Source organism: Oncorhynchus mykiss, chromosome 17 (assembly GCF_013265735.2).
Source record: "Oncorhynchus mykiss isolate Arlee chromosome 17, USDA_OmykA_1.1, whole genome shotgun sequence".
Classification (NCBI taxonomy): Eukaryota; Metazoa; Chordata; class Actinopteri; order Salmoniformes; family Salmonidae; genus Oncorhynchus; species Oncorhynchus mykiss.
The window spans coordinates 21966359-21977383 of record NC_048581.1 but is presented as its reverse complement, the minus strand read 5'-3'; the positions used below and the strand labels follow the sequence as shown (position 1 = coordinate 21977383).

Here is an 11025-nt window from a genome sequence, read left to right as displayed (position 1 = left end):
GTGCTCCCTTGAAATGGGGTATCAGCCTACTCGGTGACACCCACAGACACCCACAACTTTGCTCTTATTAGGGAACTTTAACTGTGGGCAATTCTAAAGTCGAATACATCCACAGTGCGATTTCAACTGAATTTAACTTTTTGGTGTGAAATGAACTAATTATTGTATTTAAAAAACAAATTATATAACAACATTCCGGCCTTGTTTAGCATGATCTAGACCAAATATGGCATGAATCAACGATTTGCATTGTTTTGAATAACTTTCAATGGAGGACATTTATTTTGAATGCAAACCGGAAATTCCCCTATTGTGGCTAGCTTCACACAGATCGTAGGTTGATCTGTGGACGCGCGGTCACGTGAATACCACCAGGCCAGGCTATGGTTATAAGGATTACATACTATACTGTGTTATAAAGTGGATGTGTGGACAGGACAGAATACCCACTCTTTTCATGGCACTTCGATACAAAGTGATTTTCTTAGCAGGTTAAGAGAGCATTTTTGCTAACCCTAACCCTTTTCCCAACCTATAACCTCGGTCTTCTAACCTGTTACGCATATTCTCCTAATGTGTTAAATTTCCCTAGCCCTCTACTAAAAAGTAACTTCGGTATCGAAGTGCCATGAAAATAGTTTTTCCCATGTGGACACTCAGCAGTTGAGGCTGCTGAAGGGAGGACGGCTCATAATAATGGCTGGAACAGAGCAAATGGAATGTATTTGATACCATTCCATTCATTCTTCTCCGTCCATTACCACAAGCCCGTCCTCCCCAGTCAAGGTGCCACCAACCTCCTGTGGTGGACAGTCTGCAGAAGCAGTGATGACAATCAGTGAGCTATACCCTCGTGTGTTAATATCTTGTCTTTAGGTATATAAAAAAGACTTATTCAAACAAATACAGAAGAGGGTAATTGAGACAGACTGGTATGGAAGCCTATATGGCTTAGGTCCCAATACTGTACTCAATTTGCTATAAAGGAAACACCCAAACACAAAATATTAAAATGTTCTCCACTTTATTCAGCACTTATGTGCAAGACAGTAGTCAAAGTGGCATCAACAAGGTTTGAGTTTGCATACAAACTGTGGTGTCCTCACTCTTTCTAAACCCCTCCTTAGAAGATTGATTTAGTGATGATAACAATCAATACAAATCTATGACAGTATTGACTATCAGCAATAGTTACACTACGAACAGGAAGCAATAATTTAAAATGTATGGTGATAATACATTGCAGATAAATAATAATGTGCGCTTTAGCCTACCTAATACTACAAAACGGATAAAGATTAATACATTTATGATACAATACATTTGCGGTTTTAGCACCATTCTTTGTGATATTGTGTTGAGCAATTTACATTAGCAGGCCCCTATAACCACAGGACTCAGTTCCTATATGCCTCTAGCTTCTCCTCAATATTACAAAAGCTTGGATCAGACATGCCTTTTCTTACATTACCCAAAACATATAGTTACAGCCGGCATTACGAGTACTGTAGCTACCAATTTCACTTGTGGCTGGTCTTGCTCCCTAAAACGTGGACGAAACCTGTTTGTGTTTGTTTTCTATGCCCTTATTAGGACACTGTTGGGAGTGGTTGATCCCTTCTCAAGAATGTAGCTTCATGATGATGAAATGGCAGAGAGTATTTTCTCTCTCTCCAGGTTGCATGGTAAAGAGTCTGTTTAGAAGGGAGGTGGTCCATAGTATGCGGTGTATGCTGCAACGATGCCAGCTGTCTCCGCCATGTGCTCACAGGCCAGGTTGAGCTCGCACACCTCACTCAGACTGGACGCCGAGAGAGAGAGAAAGAGAGAGAAAGTTGGGGTTAATTGACTTCTCATCAATTACACATAACTGTAGGGCAAATGTACTTTATCAATTTGCTTCATGTGATTTTTTTTTACAAAACAGCAGTGATATTCTGCATATTTTGCTCCAGTCATTTGGCTTGTATGAAGTACAGTAAGAGTGTTGCCTAATTGTAAACATGTGTAAGGTAAAATGTAAACAGATTATTTGGCTTCTTGGCGGTGACGATGCAGTTAACATTCCACACACTTTTTCCCAAGCATCATTGCAACGTCACCTTCTAACACCAAATCATGTGAGGTAACACCCTTGACTGTTAAATGACTAAATGAGGCATTCAGGAAAAGCGAACACCCCCAATTATAGTAGGTCACATTTGACATGGTTGTGACAGCTGTTGGCTGGCAGATAGCCATAGTGTGTGTAGTGTAGTGTTGAATGATGGTAGCAAAAAGCTTGGGTTAGAATGTTGTCTTATTGTACAGTAGTCTATTAGCTTGTACATTTTCTATAGAGCAATGGTAGAGTAGTTCTGTGATGTGTTCTAGAAGTGTGTGTGTTCTAGAATTTCGAGTTCTAAAAGGGTATTGGAGCCTACCTCTCCACCTGGGTGAGGGTGAAGGCAGCAGCTGCTTGTCCAGCCGCCCTCTTCCTCCTCAGCAAAACTGAGGCCAGGTCTCTCTTCATAATCACCACTTCTGGCTCTGTAGCTGCAGCTGGGTCCTCTGTCGTAACTGGAATATATATATATACACACACACACACACACACACACAAACTTACATCTGGCAAATGTTTAACAACCATACCTGGTGCAAAAAGACTCCTTTATTATTAAGACACTATTCACAGTAGTCTTAATTCACATTCTTTTCAAACCCGTACGTACCACACACACACACACACACACACACACACACACACACACACACACACACACACACACACACACACACACACACACACACACACACAATTCAATCCTTACACAGTACAAATGTGGTTTTGCTTCCTTTTTTAGAGCAGCTATGGTAGCCTAAATTTATGAACAGTTTTATTTCCCATTTTTTGTAAATGTCAACACAAACCTGTACACATACTCTTACACATTTCCTTAAACTGATACCATTACAAATACAAACACAAAGAAGGCGACCCTCTTTCCCGTTTCTATGCAGATCTGCATATACTGCATACACAATCTGCTAGTATCAATGCATCTGTTAACTTTACATCAGCGCACTGCGGAGCAACGACACCATTTAGAGTTAGTTAGAGAGATGCCAGACCTTCAGCACTAGCTGACTCTGAAGAAGAAGATGAGGAAGAGGCTGAGGAAGAGTCCGAGTCCGAGGAGTCTGAGGCAGAGGCTGATGAGTCGGAAGCCGAGGAGGAAGAGGAGGAAGCTGATGAAGACGCGGAGGAGTCTGCGGCTGGTGCTGGTTCAGTGGCAGGGTCAGGAGCAGGATCGAGAACCACATCAAGAGCCAGATCTGTTGAACAGAGAAAATCCCATTGGCTCATTATAAGCACGTATGAGCGTTTATGTCTTCTTATAAAACATGTTACGTTAGTTCTCTCGTTAGTTCATCTCGTTCAGAAGACATTGTCACAATCAGAAGTTATGATGAAACAACACAATATGCTTTCCCAACTTACCGTTCATGGACAGAGAGACCGACAGAACGGCACAAATGGTCAGGAGAGTCAGAGACTTCATGTTGTTTTTGTGTTGTTGTCTTGCTGCTTTCTTGAACTACCAGTGAGCGGTAGTAGTAGAGCTTTGGTTCTTTCTCTCCTTCTTTCAATGCCTTCTTCACTGTATATCCCTCCATGGTCAATATATACTGTAGTCATCCCCCTCCCAATCAGATACACGCTATGGTCAGACTATGTGATTGGTTAGGGAATCGAATGTCAACTTGTACCACTTCCACTTTCCTGGACACTCATCACATAACCACCCACACACCCGACAGGCACTGGAACAGGCTAAAACACACCCACACAAACATACACACTCGATGTGGCATACATACATGTACACCCATCCCATGTAGCAGAACCAATGAAACGAAACAAGTAGGGATGTGTAAGAAGGTTTCTAAAAATGGAATTCCTCTTCTATGTAGCCCCTTTAATTGCACAGGGACTACTACATTTGATCTAGAATGGACCTTACATAACCATCACGCCAGGAATATTGTGTCTGAAAACAGAAAAGTGCTGGTTTGAAAATGAATATAGGCTTTGAGTTGAGAAATATGATCAGAAACACAGGCTATTTCTGGCATTGTTATTGTTGTAGTGTACAGGTAACTGCCAAACTAAAGGAAACACCATCATAAAACATCTTCATTCAATTTGGTTGAGTCAAATATGTCAGATCTTGTCACAAACAAAATAAAGGTCAACTGGGCCTGCCCAGATTTTTTTTATACATGACCCTAAGCATGATGGGGACCAGGAACCACACCTGTGTGGAACTGGTTTTAATGTCTATGGTGTGGAAGCACCTGCTTTCAATATACGTTAGATCCCTCATTTATGCAAGTGTTTCCTTTATTTTGGCAGTTACCTGTATGTGCATGCTAAATGAAATCCTGTTAGAGTTATATTCATTCACGACAATTATTCTGAATCCCAACCATTAATTTCCCCCCATTTCGGTCTAAATGGAATCAATCCTGAAATTCTCCTGAATTCGATTCCATCCCCACCATTCATCAGTGTAGTATAAATAATCCCAACAGAAATACCTCAAAAAAACCAAACGGGTCAGAATAGAAGCAATGTATCCCTCTAAATAAGACATTGTCTATAAGTTGTGATTGGATTTAAATCAGGCCCCAGCCAGTGGCGTGTAGCGGATGACCCTGGATCTGAGTTGCTGAGAGGCTCAGCTCCTTGGCTGCTTGCCTCAAACTCCCACCCCCACAAACCCCAAACTACAGCCCAGGTCTACCACACACTACTAATCGAGTGACTGGGAACAGCACCAAGACTCATTATGTGACAGAGATTAATTACAGCCTACCAGTGCCCCACTGAAGCCACAGCCGTTCACTATATAAAGGCTGGGGCCATTCAATTCCAGACAGATCCACAGCCACACGGTTTAAACTAACTTAACGACCCAACTGTTACAGCCACACTTGATGTAGTTTTGCATATGCACAGGTATAAACAGCTTGCCTGGGTTGCCCATATGTTAAATGCACAATGATGTGTGTGTGATATGCATATGCATATGGATTGGATAGATTTGTTTTGGTGGGGGCCTAATATAGACTGTGGTTGGTCGATATATAGAGAGACAAGCTTGCATCTGATATCGACTGATTTTACATTTCAATTTCCAGACTGTGGACAGGGAGTAAAGCCACATTGAAAGGTAAATATGGTAGATGATCCAATATGTCTTGATGTATATATTTATATATCTCGGCGCTGACACCAGGGGCCTGGTTGTGTGTTACAATGAGAAATACCATTGCCTCCTGCTGTAGCAGACTGATCTTTATGTCAATCTCTTGCTGGTCTGTTCTTGGTGTTAAAGGGGCAATCGGTAGTTGCTACATCAATTTTTTGACATAAATGATGTGATATGTACCCATTGATTCTTGAAGAATATAACTTATAAATGCCTCATGAGCTTATTTCAACTGTCAAAGCCCATAACAGAACCTAACACTGTATAGCCTCAAAACATGGTTAAAACTATAGCTTTGAAATCCTGGATGGTCAGTCCTTGAATTTTCTCTGTCTATGAATTTGAGACTGGTTATATTTCTCCAGTCCAATCACTCGCCTTGTTTTGTATCAACTGTTTGGTTATGGTTTCAACTGCTGATTGCCCCTTTAAGGGTTTGTCTTGGATAGTGTGGGGTGTAATTTCAATGTCTGGTCCAGCATCCTATTTTGTGAACGCGTTTCAATGCAGGAGGACAAAGTTTGAGAAAACATTTGCCAAAAAATCCCCGGTCGAATAAACAAAGATGTTAAGAGTCTAGGCTTTTCTGCAGGATCAGGTCTGTTTTAGTGTGCATTTTCGTCCTGAAAATCACATACAGTGCAAGCCACATAGTAATCTGGACAAAATGTTTTACTGTTCTCCCAGTGCCGAAAGTGACACGGTTACAGACAGAGACAAGGGGAACTTAGCTCATTCCAGGCAGAGACAAGTGGCCCATAGCTCCTTCCAGACAGAGACAAGTGGCCCATAGCTCCTTCCAGACAGAGATAAGGAGCCCTTAGCTCATTACAGACAGATATAATGGGGCCCTTAGCTCATTCCAAAGACATAAAACTCAGCCTCTTTTATTTAGCATTTTGTTTTGTTAGTGCCACCCTCCCCTAGGGGACAATGTGCTATATAGTAACTATAATATTGCAATTATGTATTTGTAGTGTGAGATGCTTCCATAGTCCTACTTGTTAAAACCATACACTCCTTAATACAAAGGCCTCATGTATATAACCTTAAAGAGTGTTCAGTCTGCGCCATAACTGTTATAAGAAGGGTTTTGAAATACACTGTTGGACATTTTAATAACTACATTGCTATTATTACACACCTAAGGGTAGAGATGAGTAGGCCTAATTATTTGAAGCATCCTTGCACATTGACCCTGTACAATATTCCCTGCCGTTCTCTGAGTGCAACTTCACTCTATAGCCGGTCATTAAAACACAAGGAAATTTGAGTTTCTGACCTTACAGAGTTGAGGCCAGTTGTATGACTAGCAACAGTGAAGTACACTCCTTTACAGAACCTGTGTGAATTGTTTGCTAAAAAGAGGGTAAGCTGGTTGAGGTGTAGGTTTTAGACTGTGTCTGCAAGGGGAAATCTAGGGGTCTGAGGTGTAAAACAGAATACAAACGAGTCTTAACCTTGGACTACCACATCTGGAGACAAGGGCAGACTTCTGAGGACAAGACTTGAGTGGAAAGAGAGAGAGCGAGAGATAACTAGCAACTATCTGACACTACAAACTATTCCAGCCATCAACAGCTCTCAAGTCTCATCCTGAAAGGCTGTGTGTACGGGTGAGGTTCAATAGTCAGTACATCAGTATAATAGTATATCTCCACCATGTGCCAGTGGACGCTCCACAGTGGAGGAAGGGGAGGACCATCCTCCTCATTGAAATTTCATAAAAATAAAAATAGTGAAACATAAAACAGTTATCCTTTTTAGATAAAACTATACTAAGTATATTCACACGTCACCAAATAATTTATTGAAACACTGTTTTGCAATGAAGGTCTAAGGTTACTTTGACAGCACTCTTTGGGGTAGCACCATGGTTTAGCTGGAGGGCAGCTAGCTTTCATTTTCATCTGGCTACATTGACTTCAATACCAAACCTAGGAGGCTCGTCGGCCTCACCTCCTACCATAGACCTACATGTTAATTAACACAACTTCCAGAGGACGACCTCCAACCAATCAAAGCTTTTGCTGTATGAATTAACATGTTGTCCATCCAATCATAGGATTAGGATCAGCGAATGAACCTGTGTTGTATTGGGGTTGTGAAGTTTGGTGAGTTGGTGACCTTATTGGATAGAGATTAGGAGTGAAAAGGTATAGGTGAGCATCTTTTGAAAAATTATTAAATTATTAAATTCAAATTAGTTTCTTCAAATTACAGGAGACGGAGTAGGTAGATTATAAATTGTTTTCTTTGTTTTAGAACTTTATTCTTGTGTCCAGTTAGTGCAATTTATTTCAAATGTCCTTGCTAAGCAGTAGCTAGCTACCAGCGCGAGTGTGCAGTTTTCGCTGCCAGAATGGCAGAATGGCCAAAGCTACTGAAAATGTTGTAGACTTTTTGTTGAAGAAACCCTATCATTCTGTGGGATAAACAGAAAAAGGTGTGAATTAAAACCGAGGGTTAAAGTCTGCCTGAGATCAGTTTCATGAAGAAGAATGAAAGGGTGACGACGTTCAATACCAATTGGTATCAAAACAGTGGATGCTCCTCAGAGGAGGAAGGGGAGGACCATCCTCCTCAGTGAATTTTACACAAATAATATTTTCCAAACATTTAAAAAGGTTTTTTTAGATAAAACTATACCAAGAATATAATCATGTTACCAAATAATTTATTAAAACACACTATTTTGCAAAGAAGGTCTACGGTAGCCTCAACAGCCCTCTGTAGGGTAGCACCATGACGTAGCCGGAGGACAGCTAGCTTCCATCCTCCTTTGGGTACATTGACTTCAATTCAAAACCTAGGAGGCTCATGGTCTCTTCCCCTTCCATAGTCTTACACAGTAATTATGACAACTTCCGAAGGACATCCTCCAACCTATCAGAGCTTTCGTTGCATGAACTGACATTTTGTCCACCCAATCAAAGGATCAAATAATTAATCTAGTACTGAAAGAATAAACTACAGTTAGCTAGCACTGCAGTATATAAAATGTGGTGAGTAGTTGAATCAAAGAGAGAGAAATAGTTGAACAGTTTTGAACAAAATAATTTCTTCCAAAATTAAGGAGAAGCAAGAGAGAAAAAGAGAGAGAGATTGTTTTTTTGTTCACTTGCAGTTACTTGGCAAGCAAATGCAGCTAGCTAGTTTAGCCTACTGAAACACCCTGCTCAAACAGAGGGATGCTATATTAGCTAGCTGGCTATGACTTTCCAACACAACACTGGAACTCTTCCAAGTCAAGGTAAGCTTTTGGTTTTACAAATTTATTCCCACCAGGGCCCGCCGGTGTAACTGCTTACGGACTGTACACTGTAATGTTACTGCATGATTGGAGAAGGATTACTAACATGTTAGTTATATTAGCTATGCTGACTATGAAATTACTTTAGCTAGTATGGTGACAACAATGTTGGCATGGCTTCTATGAAAGTGAACTGTGCTTACGCATGATCAGGAGTGTATTCATTTCGCAGATTCTGTTAAAAACGTTTCTTAATTAAACGGACGCAAATGGAACAAAACAAGGATAAACATACCTGAATTTGTCCAATAGAAACTCTAATTTGTAACAGTTGGACCAATGATTACATCCTATATCAGCTAGATGCAGGCAAGAGTGTGCAAGGTGGCATTGAAAATCACTCTCTGTCCATATGCCACTGTCGGTCCCCTTCAAATTTGTCTCTCGACCTAAACTTTTATTCATAGGCTAGGTTGTAGCAACCTCATGATGGGTGTAGGGAAAATTTGAGTATGGCTATACCACCACAGGAAAGGAAGAGCTAGAGTTACCTCTGCGGAAGATCATGAGAGTCATGAGAGTGACCAGACTCAAAAATTGCAGCCCAAATAAATGCTTCACAGAGGTCAAGTAACAGACACATCTCAACATCAAGTGTTCAGAGGAGACTGCGTGAATCTGGCCTTCATGGTCGAATTGCTGCAAAGAAACCACCATCAAAGGACACCAATAAGAAGAGCCTTGCTTGGGCCAAGAAACACGAGCAATGGACATTAGACCGGTGGAAATCTGTCCATTGGTCTAATGCGTCCAAATTTGGGATTTTTGGGTCCAACCGCCGTGTCTTTATGAGACACAGAGTAGGTGAACGGATGATCTCCACATGTCTGGTTCCCACCTTGAAGCATGGAGGACGAGGTGTGATGGTGTTTTGCTGGTGACACTGTCTGTGATATATTTAGAACTCAAGACACATTTTACCAGAATGGCAGCCACAACATTCAGCAGCGATACCCCATCCCATCTGGTTTGTGCTTAGCGGGACTATCGTTTGTTTTTCAATAGGAAAATGACCCAACACACCTCCAGACTGTGTAAGGTCTATTAGACCAAGACGTCGAGTGATGGAGTGCTGCATCAGAAGACCTGGTCTACACAATCACCCGACCTCAACCCAATTGAGATGGTTTGGCATGAGTTGGACCACGGAGTGAAGGAAAAACAGCCAAGAAGTGCTCAGCAAATGTGGTAACTCCTTCAAGACTGTTTGAAAAGCATTCCAGGTAAAGCTGGTTGAGAGAATGCCAAGAGTGTGCAAAGCTGTCATCAAGGCAAGTGAGGCTACTTTGAAAAATCTAAAATATATTTTTGCACAACACACTTCTACCGGACCACTGAGGTTGCACCTGCAAAAGCCCCTGGCAGGAAATTAATTAACATGAATTAACATCCTACAATGTGATTTTCTGGATTTTGTTTTCTCATTTTGTCTGTCATAGTTGAAGTGTACCTATGATGAAAATTACAGGCCTCTCTCATCTTTTTAAGTGGGAGAACTTGCACAATTGGTGGCTGACTAAATACTTTTTTGCCCCACTGCATATCACTCCAGTGTAAATTGCTAAATTGTCATTACTTCGCCACTATTGGCCTATTTATTGCCGTACCTCCTTACTTCATTTGCACACATTGTATACATATTTTTCTATTGTGTTATTGACTGTACGTTTGTTTATCCCATGTGTATCTGTGTGGTTGTTTTTGTCGCACTGCTTTGCTTTATCTTGGCCAGGTCGCAGTTGTTAATGAGAACTTGTTCTCAACTGGCCTAACTGGTTAATTAAATGAAGGCGAAATAAAAAAAATAAGAACAAGTCAATTTTTCTAAACCAAGTATTGTTGGTGAAATCATCTAACTACATAGTATGAGAACTCAGACCTTAAATGAATCCATTTAAGTTCCAATGATGAAGCCGGCAAGGCACTAGCAGGGAAGCTTAGCTAGCATAATGTGTCATATGGAACTCATTCACAAACATTGACACAAATTAGCACATTTGCCTGCTGTAGTCGACTGCCTGTTTGGCCAAAGACTCATGATACGGGATGAAATTGTATATGCATTCTTTGTGAGACGCAGAGTAGGTGAACGGATGATTTCCGCATGTCTGGTTCCCACCATGAAGCATGGAGGATGAGGTGTGATGGTGTGGGGGTGCTTTGCTGGTGACGCGGTCTGTGACTTATTTAGAATTCAAGGTACAGTGGCTACCACAACATTCTGTAGCTATACGCCATCCCATCTGGTTTGCGCTTAGTGGGACTATCGCTTGTTTTTCAATAGGACAAATGACCCAACACATCTCCAGGCTGTGTAAGGTCTATTTGGCCAAGAAGGAGAGTGATGGAGGGCTGCATCAGATGACCTGGCCTCCACAATCACCCGACCTCAACCCAATTGAGATGCTTTGGCATGAGTTGGACCATAGAGTGAAGGAAAAGCAGCCAACAAGT

General features: G+C 41.3%; 1 protein-coding gene across 1 annotated transcript; it reads right to left on the bottom strand.

The window, feature by feature from the left end:
• Window positions 1–1005: 1005 nt before the first annotated feature.
• On the bottom strand, window positions 1006–3770 carry LOC110493505 (osteocalcin 2a-like). The gene is made up of 4 exons (XM_021567820.2): window positions 3485–3770; window positions 3115–3318; window positions 2424–2559; window positions 1006–1801 (listed from the first exon to the last, which is right to left on the bottom strand). The coding sequence occupies exons 1-4, from the start codon at window positions 3543–3545 to the stop codon at window positions 1699–1701; spliced, it is 504 nt and encodes a 167-aa protein (XP_021423495.1). The 5' UTR covers window positions 3546–3770; the 3' UTR covers window positions 1006–1698.
• Between the last annotated feature and the right edge of the window lie 7255 nt (window positions 3771–11025).